General features: G+C 44.0%; 1 protein-coding gene across 1 annotated transcript in view; it reads left to right on the plus strand.

Annotated features, from left to right (window-relative positions):
• Positions 1-5,168, plus strand: part of LOC143770338 (cell adhesion molecule CEACAM8-like) — a 72,812-nt gene extending 67,644 nt beyond the window's left edge. The window contains exon 9 of the mRNA XM_077259866.1: positions 1,625-5,168. Coding sequence (XP_077115981.1) covers positions 1,625-1,711 — 87 coding nt within the window. The 3' untranslated portion in view covers positions 1,712-5,168. The remainder of the gene's footprint in view (positions 1-1,624) is intronic.
• Positions 5,169-24,083: the final 18,915 nt, after the last annotated feature.

Genomic DNA, 24,083 nt, shown 5'->3' on the forward strand with positions numbered 1-24,083 from the left:
GTTTTTCCCATAAGCTTTTTTTGGGGCCACATTAGGTCATACTTGTCAGCATATAGACGTGACCACCTAGTGGTCTTTGATTAGAAATTTTATCCACATACCTACACCCGTCAGGCCTCACCCAACTACATCTTCTCCATGATCCAGGCAACCCTCTTACATTCCTCCCTCGTCTATTCGTGGAGCATGCCATTGTCATCCATTGGAAGCATTTAGAAGGCATCAACATGCTCCCGAGATATTTGTCAACTTTTTCAGAAGTGTAGGAGGTCTTCTACTTTTTCAAAAGCCTCTTGGATATTTTGGGAAAGTTTCCATGTCTACGTGGTGTGCACTCCGTTTGGAACCCACCTAAAATAAATGCTACGAAGAATGAACATAGTGCACAGCAAGCAAATACGACATTGCTGTGCTCATGTTCCATCTTTTCTTATGCTTCGAAAGCCCAGAAGCTGTTAGAAGAAGTAGCATGTTCATTCTTTGGGCTACTTCTGCCTATAAGCCTCTTGCCATTTTAAAACTTTTGCAGTAAAGTTTGAACTGATCCCAAATGGATTGGCCAAAACGCTGCACATGCCCATATGGTATTGCAGCTCCTTCACAAGGTAGCTTGGCTGCAGTATCAGAACCAACCAATAAATATTAGTGGCTCTGCTTTGGTAAGAAAGCTAATCAACTTAAAGCATATAAGGCACCAGATTTCAAATTACAAACCGCATCCATCATTATACAGACCTCTTAGACTTGATGAGGCTGGTGTACTTACTTTGAAAAAAAAACACATTAAATTGCCTGCATGATCCTTTAATTAAACAAGCATTTTGAGTCCTTAGAGCAGGACTCCTAACATTTTCTATTTTAATATTATCTAGTGAAACGCTTCAAAAAGGCTTATAGAGTCAGTCATTCAAAAATTGATTTTCAACTTAAGTACATAAGCCTCTATGGGTCTAATTACTAATGAATGCAGTTTGTATTGTGAAACATGGTGACCGAAGAAAGCAGCCATGATGCAATCAATTTATAGCAGATCTGAACACCATATTTCACAATACAGCTCTTACACCTAGTGAGACTGGTTACTTACTTTGAAAATCCACAATTAAATTGCCTGTATAATCCTCCATGAAGCATTTTATGAGCCCAGCTTGAGCAGGACTCATTAATGCTCATTTTAATATTAGTTTGTAAAAACCTTTTAGTAAAGTTTCACAATCATTTAGAAATTGAGTTTCAAAGTAAGCACAACAGCTTCATCAGGTCAATTTAAAGATAAAACACACTTTTTATTATGAAAGAAAGTGACAGAAAAAAACCGCCTTAACTATAATTTAAAGATCACATTTCCAAGCTGCCTCCATCATGAAATAGATCTCTTGGACCTGATGGTGTACTGTACTTACTTTGAAAATCTACGTCAGAATGGCTTTATAAATGCTCTAATCAAAATGAGCATTTTATGAGACCAGCTAAAGCATGGAAACGTTCCAAAATGGATTTGGTCATGCTGACATGGATTTTCAGCGTAAGTACACCAGCCTCATCAGGTCCAATTAATGCCATTTGTATTGTGAAATCTGCTGGTGATACTACTGCTAATATTATTTTTTTTTCTCTCCTTCAGACACCTGAAGTAATATATGAAAACCGGAGTCCAGAAGCGCCGCCGCCTTCAGACAACGTGGTGTATTCGGAACTGAAATTACGTTGAAAGTCTTTTTCCTTTCCGAAATGTCTCATTTCTCCAACATTCCTACAACCGTGCACCAGGATTTGCTGTACTATCCATCTTCTTGACACTCTGTCGGATGTGTAAATTCAACGCAGCTCAGGATGTGAGTTACCCGGCTCCGTCCTGGCAGGACATGAGCTCAGCACCGAAGCTGAACCGTCCATCCAACCTCAGGCTCTGACACAATGTGAACCTTTTCCCAGTGTAGCTTTAGTCCTGTGCTTCCTGCCTGTCTCATGCCGCCCTCTGGTGTCCAGGTGAAGAATGGCAGCTAAATGTACCTTCGCGAAACGAGAAAAAAAGTTTTAAAGGGATAGAATGATTTCCGTTTCTAAGATGGGACATGTTTTCGTGCGAGATATTATCCCCTATACATTTTTTATTTCTCAAGTAGTGTTTTTTTTTGCAAGACAGTTGCATGCAATGAAGTCATTTTTTTTGCAGAGGAACTTGAGGTGACCTTAACATTACAGAATCTTATCTAAAAAAAAAAAAAAAAATTTGAATTTTATTTTTTTACCATAAAATGTCTCTACTGTACTCCTCCATGGAAAATGTAATACTCTAGAAAGACTCATCTGTAGAGCCAGCCAACTGTCCTGGATTAGCTGGTATTCCTGGGCCAAAAATGGTGGTGAGGGTTAATTGTAAGCCTCGCCCAATAGTGGATGTCCAGGATGAATAGGTGGGTGCGTTCTTGGAAGAGGCGGAAGATAACATTTTCCTAAAGGTGGAAATGGGGACCCTTGTGTGGCTGCACATGTTGCACCCAGGCTCGGACTGGCCCATGGTGGTACCGGAAAATCCTCCGGTGGGCCCCTGTGAAGGAGTAATAATGAGTAATGCTATTATACTTGATTCACAATTTGCGTAAAAAGGTATAATGTAATAATATATTAAACAAGCTCACCAAATTAATATTACATAGAAGCAAAAGTAAATTTGTGTGCTAGGGTCAACTGAACAGTGAATCAAAGTTTCTGGTGGGCCGTCGCCAATCCAGTCCGACACTGGATGCATCTATATGTCTGCCACTGGTTAGTCATACCACTGGCCTAAAAAGGTGCATCACCCTGGTGCCTAAGGTGCTCCAAGGCCCCTCTGCCACAAACTACACCAGTATTATAAATAGCACATGGTAGATAGGGAACCTGGTTACAAAATTTGCTTTGGGGCTCAGGAGCTTAAATTTACACCTCCGTTAATGGTCTGCATGACTAAACCATCTCAAATTTGCTGGGACTGCCCTGTGTTTTTGGGAAAAATTTGGGCTATCCCTGATGTAAAAGGAGAAGGTTTATGTTGGCCACACTAAAAAAAAAAAAAAAAAAAAAAAAAAAGTAGGTGGTCTCATTCTATTTGGGCGGATGAGGGCATTCCTCTGTGAACTTATTTTGCCATCAGCAATTTGGGTAAAAAAAATTAAATTATCTGGTGAGTGTGCTCAAAGTTTCCCAAACCCTCCTCTACCACCTGATTACTCACCCCTTTGCTTTTCTGTTGCTTATTTTTTTACAATATATATTTTTTTGTTATTATTATTTTAATTTTCTGTACATGATTTACGAGGGCAGCCATTTTGCCGGAGCTTCTATTAACAGCTACATGGACCATAGACAACAATAGACAGGATCTGACTCATTGACTTCTATGGGAGAGTGTTGTGGGCATGTTCTGTGACCTGTGCAGGGAGGGAGGGGAGGGAAGTGAGCTGTGACATTGCCTATTGTCAATGGTGGACCCTGTGTTATCTCTATATAGGTATTACCTTGTATTGTGATCCTGCCTGTGATGGTAATGAAGCTGCTGAGAAGTGATCTCTACAGAACAGGAAGTGTCAGCCTACTATTAAGCTCAATGGTCAGAGTAAGAAGTACAAGATTTTAGGATATTTTTTTCTATAAAATAGTAATTCATGAAATTTGCCCAAATTTCTTAAGATGTTTATCATAAAAACTTGAAATGATAGATAATTTTCAAAGGACTCATTTCCTGTGAAGAAGAGGTTCCTATAAGATCATGAGTTAATTGCCAAATCACAATATGGGTTTCTATGTGGACTTCTTTTCACCAAGAGTGGAACATCATAGCCCAGCGCTCAGATCGTTAAAGGGGCCCCAGTAGAGATGAGCAAAAAGATTGACAGACCAGTGCCCACGTTCTCGGACACCTCTATTGCACTACTCTGGACCGACATCTACTCTATCCTTGGCTGACTTCCACTCCATTACTCCATGATGGCCAGACCAGAGCAGTGTGAACTTCTTTGGTCGAAAATCAATTCACAGCATCTTGGACACGTCTTGTGATTACTAAGCCTCACTGGATATTATGGAGTCGTGAAGACTTTGTAACTGAAATAGGTGCGCAAGATCCCGGCACTCAAGTGATGGCCAAGGAAGTTCACACCACTCTGGTCCAGCTGCCAAGAGCACCTAAGTGGATTGTTGACCAAGCTAGTATGATGGTGGCTCCATGGAGTACACAAGTGGCCTCCGAACCAGTATAATGTGATATAGACGCCATGGAGTGCTGAAGTAGACTCCAAACCATGCTAGTACGATAGAGATGTCATGGAGTTCTGTAGTGTGCTTTGGACAAGGCTTGAACTATATTGACTCCATGGAGTAATGCAGTGGGCTCTAGATCAGGCTAGTATGATAGAGGCTTCATGGAGAACCAAAGTGGGCTCTGGACCAGACTAGTATGATAGAGGCTCCATATCCATGGAGTACCGAAGTGGACACCGGGCCAGGCTGATACTATAGAAGCTTGATGGAGAACCAAAATGGGCTCTGGACCAGTGTAGTGAGATAGAGATGACATGAAGTTCTGAAGTGGACTCTGGACCAGTGTGGTATGGTGGAGGCTCTATGAAATGCTGAAGTGAACTCTGGACCAGTGTAGCATGGTGGTGGCTCTAGAAAATACCGGACCAGTGTAGTGTGAATCTTTTTGCTTCTCTCTAATCCACAGTCCTCACAGGAGTGGATCCCCATCATTTTTTAATATAAAGAACTTTGAAACTTTTTGACATCGTAGAGTTTACATATTTATACAAATGTGCACGGTAAGGGGGCTAATTTCCCTAATTGCCCTGTGCCAAGGTAATTTTCGGTCTGCCCCTTTTTTGCAGCTGATATGGCGTCTCTGGACATAGTGGCTCAGTTCAGGTGGGGAGATTCCACTGTCTATTGCCACAATGGAGGAAAACTAGGGAGCAAGTTTGAGGGTAACGGAGGCCTCTCTAACCCCTTTTATTGCTGTCCTTTGTAGTTGGTTGTATATGTACTGTAAGTATTGGGATAATTGTGAGCTCCACTGGAGCAGGTACAGCCGTGAGTGAATGCACCACTCTTCACACATCTATGGTATATGTGAGCACTATACTGTAAATATATATGAATATAATTAAAATGGCGTCTGTCTCTCTTAAGCATGTGAGTTGGTTATTGCTATTATAACATTATTTTGGCATTTCATGTAAAAACCTAAGGATATATTTACACAAAAGTAGAGTTGAGCAACCACATTCGTAGGACCATGGTCCATAGTGGATGAGTTTTACCTGCCTCTAACAGCAATGATCGGAGCTAGCTCTGGTCGCTGCTGTTTAGCAACTGTTAATCTCCTTATGACAGCCCCTTCCTCACCACCACCTCAGTGCTCCTTCATAGGAGACAATTATTTTCACTATGTACTGCAAGTATTTGAGTATATAGTGCAAGCAGTAGAACAATTGTGATTTTATGTACCCTAGGGAATAAATAAACATGAAAAAATATAAATAATTCAAAAACCTAAAAGTTCAAATCACCCTATTTTCTCAATAATTAAAAAAAGTCTGATCTTTAAAAATCTTAAAATTTTCTAACCCTTTTGGTCACTACCATAAAGTAAAAAATGTAAAATAAATTTAGCTTTTTTTTAATCACCTTCATCCTGTCTTAAAAATTGGATCAAAAGTTATCAAAAATATGTACTGTATGTACTCCAAAATGGTGCAAAAAGAGTCAGTAAAAGGAATTTGTCCCACAACTCTATCATGGATTTTCTTAAAAGGTAAAATATAAAAAAAAATAGGATTTGCCATAAACATACTGACCTGGACAATTGTGATGCAAGGTAATTTTTAGTGCACAATGAATGCAGTAAAAATGAATTTAAGAACAATGCCGGTATTGTGGTCTGTTCAGCATTTCAGCCCATGTACAATTTTATTGTACCCAGCGCTTTTCATTTTATGTTGAAAATGAATTATGACTCGTCTCACAAAAAGACAAGCCCCTTATATAGCTGTCAATGTTAATTTTTTTAAAATAAAAAACAAACAAACAAATATATATATATATATATATATATATATATATATATATATATATACATATATATATAATTATATATATATAATTATATTAGTGTGTATGTATGTGTGTGTATATATGTGTATATGTGTGTGTATATATGTATATATATATATATATATATATATATATATATATATATATATATATATATATATATATATATACACACACAGTATATAATGTATAAATATATATACACACTAGATGGTGGCCCGATTCTAGCGCATCAGGTATTCTAGAATATGTATGTAGTTTATTTATGAATTTATACACAGTATTAGACCAGGGGCGACCAATTAGTGAAGCGTGGTTCAAATTCCGCGCCAATTTGCGGGCGGACTGTGACTGTCGCTGATTGGTTGCGGCCGGGCGCGACCAATCAGTGAAGCCAGGGCCGGCTCCAGGTTTTTGAGGGCCCCGGGCGAAAGAGTCTCAGTGGGCCCCCTTCTTTAACACATACCACGATTCATGATGCACAGATACAGCAGAGAAATATAGCACAGTCAAGCAGCATATAATACAGCCCACGTAATATATCGCAGAGCCACGTAGTATATAACACAGCCCACGTAGTATATAACACAGCCCACGTAGTATATAAGACTGCCACATAGTATATTGCTCAGCCACGTAGTACAAAGCCCAGCCACGTAGTATAAAGCCCAGCCACGTAGTATATTGCACAGCCACATAATATATAGCGCAGCCACATAGTATATAGCAGACACGTAGTGTATATAGCACAGACACGTAGTGTATATAGCACAGACACGTAGTATATAGCCCAGCCACATAGTATAAAGCCCAGCCACGTAGTATATTGCACAGCCACGTAATATATAGCGCAGCCACGTAGTATATAGCACAGAGATGTAGTATATATCACAGAGACATAGTATATAACACAGGCCACGTAGTATATTGCTCAGCCGAGTAGTATATTGCTCAGCCATGTAGTATATAGCCCAGCCACGTAGTATAAAGCCCAGCCACGTAGTATATTGCACAGCGACGTAATATATAGCGCAGCCACGTAGTATATAGCAGACACGTAGTGTATATAGCACAGACACGTAGTATATAGCCCAGCCACGTAGTATAAAGCCCAGCCACAGAATATATAGCACAGCCACATAGTATATAGCACTATGATGTAGTATATAACACAGGCACGTAGTATATAGCACAGGCCACGTAGTTTAGAGCACAGCAATGTGGTATAGTGCCCAGCCACGTAATATATAGCACAGCCCACATAGTATATAGCACAGAGATGTAGTATATAACACAGCTCATGCAGTATATAGCACAGCCCACGCAGTATATAACACAGCCCACGTAGTATATAACACAGCCCACGTAGTATATAGCAATGTGGGCACCATATTCCTGTTAAAAAAAGAATTAAAATAAAAAACAGTTATATACTCACCCTCCGTCGGCCCCCTGGATCCAGCCGAGGCGTTCACAAATGCTCCTCACGATGCTCCGATCCCAAGAATGCATTGCGGTCTCGCGAGATGATGACGTAGCGGTCTTGCGAGACCACTACGTCATCATCTCGCGAGACCGCAATGCATGGACTGGTCACTGGAGCGTCGCGTGGAGCGGGAAAGGCCTCGGCTGGATCCGGGGGGGGCTGACGGAGGGTGAATATATAATGATTTTTATTTTTTAAAATTATTTTTAACATTAGATCTTTTTACTATTGATGCTGCATAGGCAGCATCAATAGTAAAAAGTTGGTCACACAGGGTTAATAGCAGCGTTAACGGAGTGCGTTACACCGCGGCATAACGCGGTCCGTTAACGCTGCCATTAACCCTGTGTGAGCGCTGACTGGAGGGGAGTATGGAGCGGCCATTTTGCTGCTGGACTGTGCCCGTCGCTGATTGGTCGTTGCTGCGGGATTTAAATTCCGCGCCAATGTCACCGATTGGTCGTGCCCAATCAGCGAAGCAGTGGGACCGGAGCATCGCGAGCTGCAGGAAAAACTGCTGTGGAGGCGACGGAAGGTGAGAATCATGATTTTTTTAGTATTTTTAACATTATATCCTTTTACTATTGATGCTGCTTAGGCAGCATCAATAGTAAAAAGTTTGTCACATAGGGTTAATAGCAGCATTAACACACTGCATTACACCGCGTTATGCCGCGGTGTAACGCAGTCGCTTTAACAGACTGCTACAGCGCTATGTGGGTGGCGAGTGCTGACGGGGGGTAGTATAGAGGGGGTACTGAGTGCAGGGGAGTAGGGAGCGGCCATTTCGCTGCCGGACTTTGCCCGTTGCTCCCAAGAGTGCATTGCAGTCTCACGAGATGATGATGTAGCGGTCTCACGAGACCGCTACGTCATCTCGCGAGACTGCAATGCATGGACCGGTCACCGGAGCATTGCGTGGAGCGGGAAAGGCCTCGGCTGGATCCGGGGGGGCGACGGAGGGTGAGTATATAATGATTTTTTTTTATTATTATTATTATTATTATTATTATTAATAACATTAGATCTTTTTACTATTGATGCTGCATAGGCAGCGTCAATAGTAAAAAGTTGGTCACACAGGGTTAATAGCGTTAACGGAGTGTGTTACGTTTTGCCACGACCAATCAGCGACTTGGGATTTCCGTGACAGACAGAAAGAACGACAGAAGGATAGACAGAAAGACGGAATTGACCCTTAGACAATTATATAGTAGATCTCGGTATGTGTATATATACAGTATATATATATAAATAAATATATATATATATATATATATATATATATATATATATATATAATCTACTATATAATTGTCTAAGGGTCACTTCCGTCTTTCTGTCTACCCTTCTGTCCATCTGTCTGTCTGTAATGGAAATCCCAAGTCGCTGATTGGTCGCGGCAAAACAGCCACGACCAATCAGTGACGGGCACAGTCTGGCGGCAAAATGTCCGCTCCTTCCTCCCCGCAGTCAGCGCCCGCTTCATACTCCCCTCCAGTCAGCGCTCACACAGGGTTAATGGCAGCGTTAACGGACCGCGTTATGCCGTGGTGTAACGCACTCCGTTAACGCTGCTATTAACCCTGTGTGACCAACTTTTTACTATTGATGCTGCCTATGCAGCATCAATAGTAAAAAGATCTAATGTTAAAAATAATTAAAAAAAAAATAGTTATATACTCACCGTCCGTCGGCCCCTCTGATCCAGAACAGGCCTTTCCCGCTCCTCGCGACGCTCCGGTGACCGCTCCATGCATTGCGATCTCGCGAGACCGCTACGTCATCATCTCGCGAGACCGCAATGCACTCTTGGGACCGGAGCGCGCAAGGAGCATCGGTAAACGCTTCGCCTGGATCCGGGGGCCAACGGAAGGTGAGTATATAGCTATTTTTTATTTTAATTCTTTTTTTTTTAACAGGGATATGATGCCCACATTGCTATATCCTACGTGGGCTGTGCAATATACTATGTGGGCTGTGCAATATACAATGTGGGCTGTGCTATATACTCCGTGGGCTGTTATATACTACGTGGCTGTGCTATTTACTACGTGGGCTGTTATATACTACGTGGCTGTGCTATATACTACGTAGCCGGCCGCAAACAATTAGCGACAGACGCAGTCCGGCCGCGAATTGGCACGGGATTTGAACCACACTTTGCTAATTGGTCGCGGTTGGCCGAATCATGTGTATTCAATGTATTATTCTAAAATCTTCATAAATAAACTACATACATATTCTAGAATACCCGATGCATTAGAATCCGGCTACCATCGTGTGTGTGTGTGTGTGTGTGTGTGTGTGTGTGTGTGTGTGTGTGTGTGTGTGTGTGTGTGTGTGTGTGTGTGTGTGTGTGTGTATATTTTTTTTGTTTGTTTGTTTGGTTTTTTTTTTCGTTTTAAGGTATAGCTCTTGGAAAAACATGACCTGCCCAGGCTGGATCTGTAGATTCCTCGCTCATGGACACCTTTCCCACAACGCTGCAGAGAATCCCTAATAATTGACTGATCAGCTTTCGGATGTAGCTGATGAATAGATATCTATGAGGACATGAAGCTTTATATGATGTCCGTAAACTAATTGTTTCAGGGAAGTTTTGCTTTCCTGATATTACACAAGAGCTGCACTTTTTAGTTATTAAGCAATGGAAGGGGAGTTCTTCCTTGATTTACAACTCTACAATTGATAGATGAGAGATAGATAGATGGAAGATAAATAAGATGCACTGAACTGTTTAGCTATGCCAAGGATGCATCAAATCTCTGTGCTTGGTTTGAACAGTCAATTTTTGCTGACAAACTTCCTTTTTTCCTTTTAAGCACTTTCCCTTGTTTTTACCACTTGTCTTACCGAAGTAGAGAACTATAGGCTGTCATTTTGTCTGTAAAATGAACTTGCAAGTTACGGTATTAAAGTCCTGTGATTGCAGCAGCCTCAGCACTGTGATTACTGCAGCATCGGTACTGTGATTACAGCAGCCTCTGCCCTGTGCTTGCAGCAGCCTCTGCCCTGTGCTTGCAGCAGCCATGGTCCTGTGCTTGCAGCAGCCTTGGTCCTGTGCTTGCAGCAGCCTTGGACCTGTGATTACTGCAGCCTCGGTCCTGTGATTACTGCAGCCTCGGTACTGTGATTACAGCAGCCTCTGCCCTGTGATTGCAGCAGCCTCTGCCCTGTGATTGCAGCAGCCTCTGCCCTGTGATTGCAGCAGCCTCTGCCCTGTGATTGCAGCAGCCTCTGCCCTGTGATTGCAGCAGCCTCGTTCCTGTGCTTGCAGCAGCCTCGTTCCTGTGCTTGCAGCAGCCTCGGTCCTGTGCTTGCAGCAGCCTCGGTCCTGTGCTTGCAGCAGCCTCGGTCCTGTGCTTGCAGCAGCCTCGGTCCTGTGCTTGCAGCAGCCTCGGTCCTGTGCTTGCAGCAGCCTCGGTCCTGTGCTTGCAGCAGCCTCGGTCCTGTGCTTGCAGCAGCCTCGGTCCTGTGCTTGCAGCAGCCTCGGTCCTGTGATTGCAGCAGCCTCGGACCTGTGATTGCAGCAGCCTTGGCACTGTGATTACTGCAGCATCGGTACTGTGATTACAGCAGCCTCTGCCCTGTGCTTGCAGCAGCCTCTGCCCTGTGATTGCAGCAGCCTCGTACCTGTGACTGCAGACGTTTTGGCCCTCATGAGTTTTTTCAGTTCTCATGAAAAGAAATTGCTTTTCCTCCTTGTCCTGTCATCTGATATTCTAAGAGTAACTCAGAATTTCCCTCGTCGTACAGTGAAACTGAAACTGAGAACTGAAATCCAAATGAAGCGTAGAAAGATATAAATACAGAAGATATTAGTGAAGTGCAGCAATAGCCAAATAGCACAGATTTATTTCAAAGTATTTGGACCAAAAAGATAATTCAGTAACCATAGCTGAAGGACTATATGTATATATTGCGCTAACAATCTAGGATTACTTAACTATTAAAGTGGACAGTACACACATTTTGCTGATTTGTCACTTTATTTTTATTGTATGCTTTTGTTTTATTAATAGGATTGACTATGCAATGCAAATTGGACATAGTAACATGGATATTTACATATGTACTGTCCATTATGGGCAACATTGGAAATCTTCTATCTGTAAGTGCTTTTTCCAAAAAGTGTGTAAATTCGCCTTAAAGCATACATCCACAGAAAAAAAAAACAGTGCTTTTAGGTGATGTACAGTGCGATTTTGCTGGAGACTATCCCTGCAATGTTGAGACAATATATCTGTTGATCTTTCCTTCTTCCAAAGGAAATGAAGTCCATTTAATATCAGGAACAAAACACACAGGCTAAATGGGAGAACTGCGATTCACAGTACGTAAAGATCACCTAACCCCAGGTGTCCCAGGAGGACATAATGCACTCATGACCTGAGGCTGCAGTAATCACAGGACTAGGGCTGCAGTAATCGTAGGACTGAGGCTGCGGTAATCGCAGGACTGAGGGTGCGGTGATCGCAGGACTGAGGCTGCAGTAATCGCAGGACTGAGGGTGCGGTAATCGCAGGACTGAGGGTGCGGTGATCGCAGGACTGAGGCTGCAGTAATCGCAGGACTGAGGCTGCGGTAATCGCAGGACTGAGGGTGCGGTGATCGCAGGACTGAGGCTGCAGTAATCGCAGGACTGAGGGTGCGGTAATCGCAGGACTGAGGGTGCGGTGATCGCAGGACTGAGGCTGCAGTAATCGCAGGACTGAGGCTGCGGTAATCGCAGGACTGAGGGTGCGGTGATCGCAGGACTGAGGCTGCAGTAATCGCAGGACTGAGGGTGCGGTAATCGCAGGACTGAGGGTGCGGTGATCGCAGGACTGAGGCTGCGGTGATCGCAGGACTGAGGGTGCGGTGATCACAGGACTGAGGCTGCAGTAATCGCAGGACTGAGGGTGCGGTGATCGCAGGACTAGGGCTGCAGTAATCGTAGGACTGAGGGTGCGGTGATCGCAGGACTGAGGCTGCGGTGATCGCAGGACTGAGGGTGCGGTGATCACAGGACTGAGGCTGCAGTAATCGCAGGACTGAGGGTGCGGTGATCGCAGGACTAGGGCTGCAGTAATCGTAGGACTGAGGGTGCGGTGATCGCAGGACTGAGGCTGCGGTGATCGCAGGACTGAGGGTGCGGTGATCACAGGACTGAGGCTGCGGTGATCGCAGGACTGAGGGTGCGGTGATCACAGGACTGAGGCTGCGGTGATCACAGGACTGAGGCTGCAGTAATCGCAGGACTGAGGGTGCGGTGATCGCAGGACTGAGGCTGCGGTGATCACAGGACTGAGGCTGCGGTGATCGCAGGACTGAGGGTGCGGTGATCACAGGACTGAGGCTGCGGTGATCACAGGACTGAGGCTGCAGTAATCGCAGGACTGAGGGTGCGGTGATCGCAGGACTAGGGCTGCAGTAATCGTAGGACTGAGGGTGCGGTGATCGCAGGACTGAGGGTGCGGTGATCACAGGACTGAGGCTGCAGTAATCGCAGGACTGAGGCTGCAGTAATCGCAGGACTGAGGGTGCGGTAATTGCAGGACTGAGGGTGCGGTGATCGCAGGACTGAGGGTGCGGTAATTGCAGGACTGAGGGTGCGGTGATCGCAGGACTGAGGCTGCAGTAATCGCAGGACTGAGGGTGCGGTGATCGCAGGACTAGGGCTGCAGTAATCGTAGGACTGAGGGTGCGGTGATCGCAGGACTGAGGCTGCGGTGATCGCAGGACTGAGGGTGCGGTGATCACAGGACTGAGGCTGCGGTGATCGCAGGACTGAGGCTGCGGTGATCGCAGGACTGAGGGTGCGGTGATCACAGGACTGAGGGTGCGGTGATCACAGGACTGAGGCTGCAGTAATCGCAGGACTGAGGGTGCGGTGATCGCAGGACTAGGGCTGCAGTAATCGTAGGACTAAGGGTGCGGTGATCGTAGGACTGAGGGTGCGGTGATCACAGGACTGAGGCTGCAGTAATCGCAGGACTGAGGGTGCGGTGATCGCAGGACTAGGGCTGCAGTAATCGTAGGACTGAGGGTGCGGTGATCGCAGGACTGAGGCTGCGGTGATCGCAGGACTGAGGGTGCGGTGATCACAGGACTGAGGCTGCAGTAATCGCAGGACTGAGGGTGCGGTAATCGCAGGACTGAGGGTGCGGTGATCGCAGGACTGAGGCTGCGGCGATCAGAGGACTCGGGCTGCAGCAATCACAGAGCTGTAACAGCTGTAATTGCAGGACTTTAATAACTTGCAAGTTCATTCTACAGACAGAATCGCGGCCTGTAATTCTATGTTTAGGTAGACAAGTGGGTAAGACATTAGGTAAGTCAGTAAGTATGTCACACTAAAAGAGCTAATAGACAGGAAAGATCACACATTTTTATTTTGATTCTAAATGGGGAAAAAAAAAGAATTTTCCAAATTAAAGATTTAGAAAACATAAAAAGGTTAAGAGGAAAGATCTTATCTACAGTAATTGTAAACCCAGATTATGGCTCTCAAATTAGTAACCTAGAGGAAGCTGATGGTATTGGAAAAAGGCCAAAGGTTAAGCAGTTTTAAATGGGGGACTCCCTTTATATGTGAAGTTTCTCAATAGGGAATTTGAAAATTGGTTGTTCTTGTTTTTTTCAACTGTGTAACTTTCAGTTCATGTTTTAAATATTTATCTTATGAGAACAGGTGTAAGGGTATGTGCACACGTTGCGGATTTCTTGCAGAAATTTCCTGAAGAAAACCGGAAATTTTCTGCAAGAAATCCGCATTTTTTTTTTTGCGTTTTTTTTTCCGTTTTTTTCGCGTTTTTTTAGCATTCTGCAAGCGTAATTAGCTTGCAGAATGCTAAAGTTTTCCAAGCGATCTGTAGCATCGCTTGGAAAACTGACTGACAGGTTGGTCACACTTGTCAAACATAGTGTTTGACAAGTGTGACCAACTTTTTACTATAGATGCAGCTTATGCAGCATCTATAGTAAAAGATAGAATGTTTAAAAATAATAAAAAAAAAAATAAAAAAAAAGGTTATACTCACCCAGACATCTCCTCACCGGCGTCCGTTCCTCTTCCTATAGCTGGTCTGTGCGCACAGGACCTTCCGTGACGTCACGGTCACGTGACCGGTCACATGACCGCTCACGACCAATCACAGGACAGTGACGTCATCGGCAAGGTCCTCCACCGCACATCAGCTACAGGAACCGAAGCGGCAGCATGCAGTGGAGGCGGGAAGACATCGAGGGTGAGTATAGGACTGTTTTTTATTTTAATTCTTATTTTTTTACCAATTATATGGTGCCCAGTCCGTGGAGGAGAGTCTCCTCTCCTCCACCCTGGGTACCAACCGCACATAATCTGCTTACTTCCCGCATCGTGGGCACAGCCCCGTGCGGGAAGTAAGCAGATCAATGGACCCCTAGGTGTGCGGAATCCCCTGCAATTCTGCATTTTAATGAACATGTTGCTTTTTTTTCCGCGATGCGATTTTTTCGTGGAAAAAAAGGCTACATTTGCACAAAAAATGCGGAATACACTGAAAATAATGGGAGGCATATGTAAGCGTTTTTTTCGCGTTTTTATCACGTTTTTATAGCGAAAAAACGCGAAAAAAACGCGAAAAATACTTAACGTGTGCACATGGCCTTACTGCCTCCTAAAATCCAATTTTATAACTCTTAGTGTTTCTCAGCGTCTGTTATATCCTTAGGATTTATATTGAATATTATATTGGTGGGAAGAGGAAAGATTCGGCACTCCAACCCATATAATAAAATCCAAACACTTCATTCCGGCAAGTCAAGCCATGTTAAAGGGAACCTGTCACCACGTTTTTGGAAGATGGGATAAAAATAGCGTTAAATAGGGGCAGAGGTGGGCATTACATTAGTGTGTTTGTTATGCGTTTATTACCCACCTAAGTTGCCGAAATACCTTTGCAAAGTCTCCGTTTTCGCCTGTCAATCAGGCTGGTCTGGTCAAAAGGGCGTTGTCTTCCCCCAGATTTTGCGTAGTTTTCCGTTGGTGGCGTAGTGGTGTGCGCATGCCCAAGGTCCCGAATCCTCTGCCAGGGGATTTAAAAGAGCGCGCTGTTCGTTTTCATTGGTGATCGGTGGGCGCGGCCATCTTCCTTTGGCCGCGCGTGCGCAGAAGCGGCGCTCTGCTGGCCGCGGCTTCAGGAAAATGGCCGCCGCGATATCCATCTGCGCACGCGCGGCATCCCGCGGCCATTTTCCTGAAGCCGCGGCCAGCATAGCGCCGCTTCTGCGCACGCGCGGCCAAAGGAAGATGGCCGCGCCCACCGATCACCAATGAAAACGAACAGCGCGCTCTTTTAAATCCCCTGGCAGAGGATTCAGGACTTTGGGCATGCGCACACCACTACGCCACCAACGGAAAACTACGCAAAATCTGGGGGAAGACAAGACGCCCTTTTGAGCAGACCAGCCTGATTGACAGGCGAAAACGGAGACTTTGCAAAGGTATTTCGGCAACTTAGGTGGGTAATAAACGCATAACAAACACACTAATGTAATGCCCACCTCTGCCCCTATTTAACGCTATTTTTATCCCATCTTCCAAAAACGTGGTGACAGGTTCCCTTTAAATACATAGGAAACACCTGACGCGATTCTGGTGTGTTAGAAGCACCCTTGAGTAAAAATTCTCACGGTGATCTGCTGTGAAGACACTGAGCTTGAACTACAGTGACCTCATACTGGCATTTTCCCACAGTCCAGTGGTCACAGCTGTTCAGGCTGGCTGAGAGCGCAGCCTCAGTGATGTCACCACTAGTCACTGAAGCTGCGCTCCCAGCAGCTCATTCCCCAGTTGTTTTCAGCTGGGCGGTCGCATCTTGTCACCATCCAGGTTGAAAACTGTTTATTCCCCAGACATGGATTACGGTGTGGGACAGAATGATGGACACATATGATATATTCTTGTTTTTTTTATTTTACTTTTATTACAGGAAATCGAGGGCTTCGGTGGAATTAGGCGAAATCATAAGTATGGTTTAATTAAGAATATTAAAGGAGTATGTGTCTTTCTTTCAATTAAAGGACTTTTTTCTGGGTGTCTGTGTTTTCTTACAATGTGACTATGGGGTTAGTAATGGGGGCGTTATATTGATGCCTCTCCATTACTAACCTCAGGACATCAACCCCCCCAAACTATTACCCCACTTGCCACCGCTACAGGGCAAGTGGGAAGAGTGAGGCTAATTGCCAGAATTGGCGCATCTTAGAGATGCGCCTTTTCTGAGAGGTGATGGCTTTAGCCAGGGGGGGCCAGTATCCATGGCCCCTTCCTAGGCTATTAATATCAGCCCGCAGCTGTCTGCATAGCCTTTGCTGGTTATTAATTATAGGGGGACCCCACCTCATTTTTGGAGGGTCCCCCATTTTAATTGCCAGTAAAGGCTAACTATTCAGTTGTGAGCTGATATTAATAGCCTGGGAAGCTCCATGGGTATTACCCCCTTCCCAGGCTATAAACATCTGCCCCCAGTCATCGGCTTTCCCCCTGCTGGTTTTGAAAATTGCACGTGAGCCCACGCCACTTTTTTCCAAGAAATAATCTTTTATTAATTAAATACATGTACAGTAATTTGCACACACATTACTAATTGTATTTGTCACTGAGATCTATATATCTACCTATTCCATTTGTATTTACTGTATGTAATTCATCTCTTCTATCCTGTCGGTTCCTGCTGTGATTTTACACTACCGCGCTGCTGAATTACTGGCTTTTCATCTATCTATCTATCTATCTATCTATCTATCTATGTATGTAATATAAATACATAGAGGTGTGTGACACCTATATTTCTCTCTCTCTCTCTATATATATATATATATATATATATATATATATATATATACTAGATGGTGGCCCGATTCTAACGCATTGGGTATTCTAGAATATGTATGTGTGTATGTATATAGCAGCCACATAGTATATAGCACAGGCCACATAGTATATAGGAGCCATGTAGTATATAGAAGACAAATACTACGTGGCCTGTGCTATATACTATGTGGCTGCTATATACATACATACATACATATTGTAGAATACCCGATGCGTTAATACAGGCCACGCAATATATAACAGTGGCCACGCAGTATATAACACAGCCCAAATAGTATATAACACAGCCTACGCAGTATATAACACAGGCGACATAGTATATAACACAGGCCATGCAGTATATAACAGTGGCCACGTAATATATAGCACAGGCCACGCAGTACATAACACAGCCCACATAGTATCTAACACTGGCCACATAGTATATAGCAGCCACGTGCTATATAACGCAGCCCATGCAGTATATAACACTGCCCACGCTGTATATAATACTGCCCACGCGGTATATAATACTGCCCACGCAGTATATAACACTGGCCACGTAGTATATAGCAGCCCACGCGGTATAGAACGCAGCCCACGCGGTATATAACACTGCCCACGTAGTATATAGCAGTGTGGGCACATATCCGTGTTAAAAAAAGATAATTAAAACAAAAAATAGTTCTATACTCACCCACCGGGATCCAGCGAAGCTGTCCCGAGGCGCGCGGCTGCCGCCATCTTCCGTTCCCAGGATGCATTGCGAAATTACCCAGATGACTTAGCGGTCTCGCGAGACCGCTAAGTCTTCTGGGTAATTTCGCAAAGCATCTCTGGTAAGAGAAGATGGTGGCAGCCGCGAGCGCATCGTCGGACTACGGAGGGTGAGTATAGCAGGTTTTTTGTTTTTTTAATTATTTTTTGACATTAGATGTTTTTACTATTGACGCTGCATAGGCAGCATCAATAGTAAAAAGTTGGGGACACAGGGTTAATAGCAGGGGTAACGTTACCCGCGGCATAGCGCGGTATGTTACCGCTGGCATTAACCCTGTGTGAGCGGTGAGGGGAGTATGGAGCGGGCACCGGGCACTGACTGTGGGGAGTATGGAGCGGGCGCCGGGCACTGACTGCAGGGAGTATGGAGCGGGCGCCGGGCACTGACTGCAGGGGAGGAGGGAGGGACTAATCGGACTGTGCCCGTCGTTGATTGGTCGCGGCAGCCATGACAGGCAGCTGGCGAGACCAATCAGCGACGCGGGATTTCCGTGACGGAAGTTGCAGACGGAAAGATGGAAGTACCCCTTAGACAATTATATATATATATATATATATATATATATATATATATATATATATATATATATATATGTGTGTTCTATGTTTATATATCTATTCTATTCTAACCTGTCAGTGTGATTTTACTGTACCCATGTATGAATTGCTTGCTTTTACAAGGAGATCGGTGTGTAAAAATTGGCCAGCACTCACATGGTCCGAGTGCTGTGTGATTTCTTTCTCGCACCTGCAGCGCCCCAGAGTCCTAGTCGTTGCAGTAATGTCGCTCTTCCACCAGGGGGAGTGATATTACGTCTGATGGTACTAAAGGAGTTCACCTTGCCAGGTATCACAGTCACACACTACACTTCACACTCCAGTCCACCAGGAGGAGCAAAGGTTCTATCTACTAGGCCACTCCTCACACACGGGTAAAACTGGTGGGTTGGATAGGAAGTTAGTCAGAAGCTACCTGGGTTTGACCCAGAGAGGACCTGTCAGGCAGACAGGGGGAAAGGAGGAACATCTGAGCTGTAGACAGAGGGTCCCTGTCAGGGGTGGGATCCTGACAGAGACATAGCACGAGATAGAACGTTACGGAGCTGCGCCTGCACCCATTGCGGTAGCATCCTAAGAAAGGACACGAAGCGAATTGTATTGTGGAGAGTGAGAAACGAAGTCACAGCACAAGGAGATAATACCGGGAGGAGTTCTGCCCCAAGATCGGCAGCCTCCTTCTGAGGCGCATAGCCGGTGGCCGGAACACCGAGGGAGTAATAGGCTCTACGCATTACTTCAGAGACCGGCAGGACAGTCAATTCCAAGTTGGTTGCCTGACCTTAATACCTATGAAGACACGGAGGCAAATTGTGGGAGAGGGGCGTCTCTAGGGTCCCTATAAATAAGCTCCAGGCCTACCCCATCATATGGGTTGTCCTATCCATACCATCTGGGGGACAGAGAGAGAGAGAACATCAGAAACATCCACGACAGTTGTGAGGACTATCCCGTGGTGCTCAGCAGGGAGGTACTACAACACACAAGCGCTAGTAGGAAGGCTACTGATTTCCACCTGCACAAGAGGGCTCTGGATGTGCCTTCGGACCGGCCGGACTCTGCCAGCCCTGAGATCTGTGCTCTGGACTGCGGACGCTGAAGTCTTCAGTAAAAGGTAAAGAGACTGCAACCTTGTGTCCTCGTTATTCATTGCACCTTACATCGTCCACCATCACCACCTAGACATCTGGGAAGCCCTGGAGATACACTTCACCTGTGGGAAGGTATACCATCTAGCTGCCATTCCATCACCCCAGCGGACCCATAGCAGCGTCGGTCACCCTGACCGAATACCACAGGTGGCGTCACAAACACCGTACAAACTTCACCTTTAATTGGACGCCCCTCAGAAGGGCCACGGACCGGGTCGGGCCACCGTGACATCCCTGGAACTGAGAGGGACCCGGTACTGAGTACCCCACTGCCCTTACGCGTGGGGGCGATCCACACCCATTGACTTCTATTGCTGGATGGGATCCGAATTCCAATTACAATCGCAGCATGCTTCAACTTTTTTCCAGTCCGATTGTGATCCGTTCCGAGCTGGAAAAAAAAACAGATGAAGACACAATCATAGAATAACATTGGTCCAAATTCAATCCGATTTTTTTATCAGTTTGCATTTGGCCAATTTCAACGCAAGTGGGAATGAGCCCTAAGGATTCGTTGTTCTTCTTGAATACATTGGCTGGATGTTCGGGAACCTTTTGCTGGGGCAAAATAAATTTGGAGGCAAAGAGCGATCAAACCAAATATTGATGTGATTTTGATTCCTCTTTTGTTCATTTGCACTTCACGAATTATTATTCCATTCCTTCATGATCATTAAGTGACCAACAGAGGGTGCTGTGAGAATTTGTAGAGTTGTCCTCTCTTTTTTGGCGCAGGTAGACATTTTCTATTTTTTTATTTGCCGACGATAATAAAGTGTCTACGATAAAATACCCACCAGGACATTTGTCCCCAGTGCACAGATCTGATTTCTAATGAGCAATGAAAACATTTTACCTGCCACTTTGTGTCATTAATCCTCGTATATTTTCTTCTGGTGATTGTTAATCATGTCACGGATATTTATAGCTGACACATGACAAAGTCTGCAGTACTTCGTAAACAGGAAAAAACGTTAAAGTATTTGCATATTATCTGTTAAGAATTATCACTGTCGATGAGGGATTATGCCTCTTCCTTCAAGCCGAGGGCAAAGAACAGTCCTGGCCCTGGAGATAGCTGAACCCTGATCTCTGGCGCCCCTCGAAGGCCTTTCTGCCTTTAGTAGCCTCTTTGAAATTAATTTTATTGGTGACGCATGGTACCAATTTTTCATTTGGGTTCAGATGCTTCATTTACATCTTTGTATGTAATACTACATTTGCCAAGTGGTGGGTGCTGTAAGGAAAATGCATGACTCGGGAGTTTCCGACTGGCCATCAAAAAAGTGTGCCTTCCAAAAAAATCAAAAATTGATATCAAGTTCTCAACCAACCGAATGCCGTTAATCTCACTTGTGCCTTCTCTTCTGGCCAAGTGGCCATTGAGTCTCCTCAGGCAATAAGACTTCTAATGTTCCACTAAAGCAACTCTTTTAAGGTTTTTCAGATCCACCAATTTTTCACGCCTTACCAATACAAAAATATGTTTCGCTACTTCCTATAAAGAATACCGCAGCATTAAAATTTTCAATAGTTCAATAGACAAAAAAGTGGAAAAAGATGCCCCAATGAATCAACCAACCAACCACATGTCTTTAATCTTCTTACCTCAGGTACAACCCCAATTCCCAAAAAGTGGAGACATTGTGTAAAGTTTAAAGAAATCATTTTTCCATTTCATTAAAAAAGATTAAGTCATTTAGAAATTGATGGCATCGACACGTATCAAAAAGAGTCGGGACAGGTTTAACAAAAGGTTGAAAAGGTAAGTGATAGTAATTAATGTTGAAGGAACCAGCCCAGATATGGTGTTATCCGAGCAAGCTCGAATGCTAACATAGTATATTCAGCATGCTCGAATACTATGTTCTAGTCCCCGCGGCTATTCAACAGGCGCAACACAAGCAGGGATTGACAGTTTTGTTAGGTAATCTCTGCATGTGTTGCTGCTGTTGAACAGCCGCAAGACATGCAGCTGTAGTGACTTCAACATAGTATTCAAGCATGCCGAAGATACTCTGTTAGCACCAGAGCATATTTGGATAACACCTTATCCAAGCACATTTACTCCACACTAGGAGTATTGAAAAACAGCTGGAGGGTCAATTTTCGGTTATGTCAAATGATTGTGTATAAAAAGACTATGTTAGAGAGGTAGAGTCTCCCAGAAGCAAAGATGGTTGGAGTTCACCAATCTGAACAAGTGCAACTAAAAATTGTGTAATTGTGAAAAATATTCATCAATGTATAATTGATAAGACTTTGAATATCCATAATCTATAGTACATGATGTTATCACAAGAATCAGAGATTCTGTAGAAATCCATGTGCACAAGTGACAAGGCTGATGGTCAGTATTGGATCCTCACAATCTATAGGACGCCTGGTGGCTTTGTATGTGAACACAGCCCTCTGTGCAACCCACAAATATAAGTTAAAGGAGAAGCCATATGTCAACCCAATCCAGAAATGCTGCCATCTTCTCTGGGTCAAAATCCATTTATGATGGACAGAGGATCAGTGAAAATTCTACATGAGACAAATTTCCTCTTCCAAAACTCCAGCAATTGTCTCCTCACTTCCCAGACCATTTACATGGTACACATGGTCACTTAAATGGAAAAACGTCCAACGTTGACACTCAAATGTGTTCTAGGTTCTTACAAGAGATTTCCAAATCAATGCATTCATGTTTTCTTCACATTTTACATTTTTGGGTATTTGGGGTTGTACATAACTCAACATTTGATTCCCATAAATTGTTTGCGAAAAATCCCTGAACTGTGCTTGTTACATATGAACCCGAATCCTTGTGGTTATGACTTGGCTTTTATTGCCAAAATTCGTCTACAAGTTCATGATCGTGCAATTAATAACTTATCCCATTAATGTCTAAAGTTCAAGCCGCCCAAACTCTTCCTTTTTAGTATAAATACGCCCAAAATTCCATGCTGATTGCGAAGGCCAGTTAAGGAATTGCACTTTATCATATCGGATCATATCAATAATTGTTCTAAGCCGTATAAAAAAATAAAGATGGAGTCCAGATTTGGCCAGTCTTAATTGTCAACAAGTTATTTCTTATGATACAAATTCAACATAATACTGCAGAATTGTAGTAAAAGTCAGCGCACAAAATTCACGTAAAAAAAACCTGAGTAGCTACGTATAGGCACAAATGGTATAGTTGTCTCCCGACAGAGTGTTGCAAAATCCTGTTCTTTTTTTCAATACTTTTCATCTAATGCCACCCTTCTCAGGACGTATCGAGCCAAGAGTAAAGTTAAGGAAGAGCACACTTATAGTTTCACCATGGTGGTACTCGGTTGCTTTGCGGTGGTGGCTTTTTGGGTTCTTAACCAAAAGCGAACAGATTTGCCATTACCTTCATCCAATATCTCAAAATGTATGTCCACATGAAGTTTATGTATAAGATATCATTGCAGCCACCAAGTTAATCCAAGCAAAGCCGCTTCAGGAAAATGCAAGCAGTCGATTTCCCGAACCAGCTAGACTGGCAGCTCTGCCTTTGTTCTTGCTGCAAGTCCACCACTGGTGTCTTTTGCTGTCAGTATAGAGCACTGCCTACTTCCTGAAGACTGAACATGTTACTTTTTTTAACTGCATCATTGTTACCAAACATGTGCACAGCAATGCCGTTTTAACATTGTCGTGCGTTATGCCCATTTTTTCCGTGGGTTTTGCTTTTTCAGGCGTATTCCAGATGAAATCCACCTGTAAAAGATGTTGTGTGTCCAATTTCTCAACACTCTTCTAAAAGAAAAAAGAAAAACAATTCAATGAGATTTAAATGTCCCCTTAGAGCTGCTGGCGTACTCGCTGAGGTGAGGTTTCAGATAAATGTCAGTATTTTTTTTTCCTGAAGTGCTTTGTTTTTATTTCTTAGGCAGTGCTAGAATGGACCAGTCACTTCTTCTATCCGCTTTGGAAAAAGAAAAAACTGAACTTATGCACTAAGTTTTTTTACATTGCCTTTTTTAGCGCTTTTTCCACCTGTATGTGCACATACTCTAATTCTCAATCACATTCTGGTGCAATAGTGCAATAAAGAATTCATAATGGATTTGAGGATGGAGAGCTAACCAAGGATGGAGAGCTAACCAAGGACGGAGAGCTAAGCAATAATGGAGAATGACCCAAGGATGGAGAGCTA

The sequence above is a fragment of the Ranitomeya variabilis genome, chromosome 4, assembly GCF_051348905.1.
Source record: "Ranitomeya variabilis isolate aRanVar5 chromosome 4, aRanVar5.hap1, whole genome shotgun sequence".
Classification (NCBI taxonomy): Eukaryota; Metazoa; Chordata; class Amphibia; order Anura; family Dendrobatidae; genus Ranitomeya; species Ranitomeya variabilis.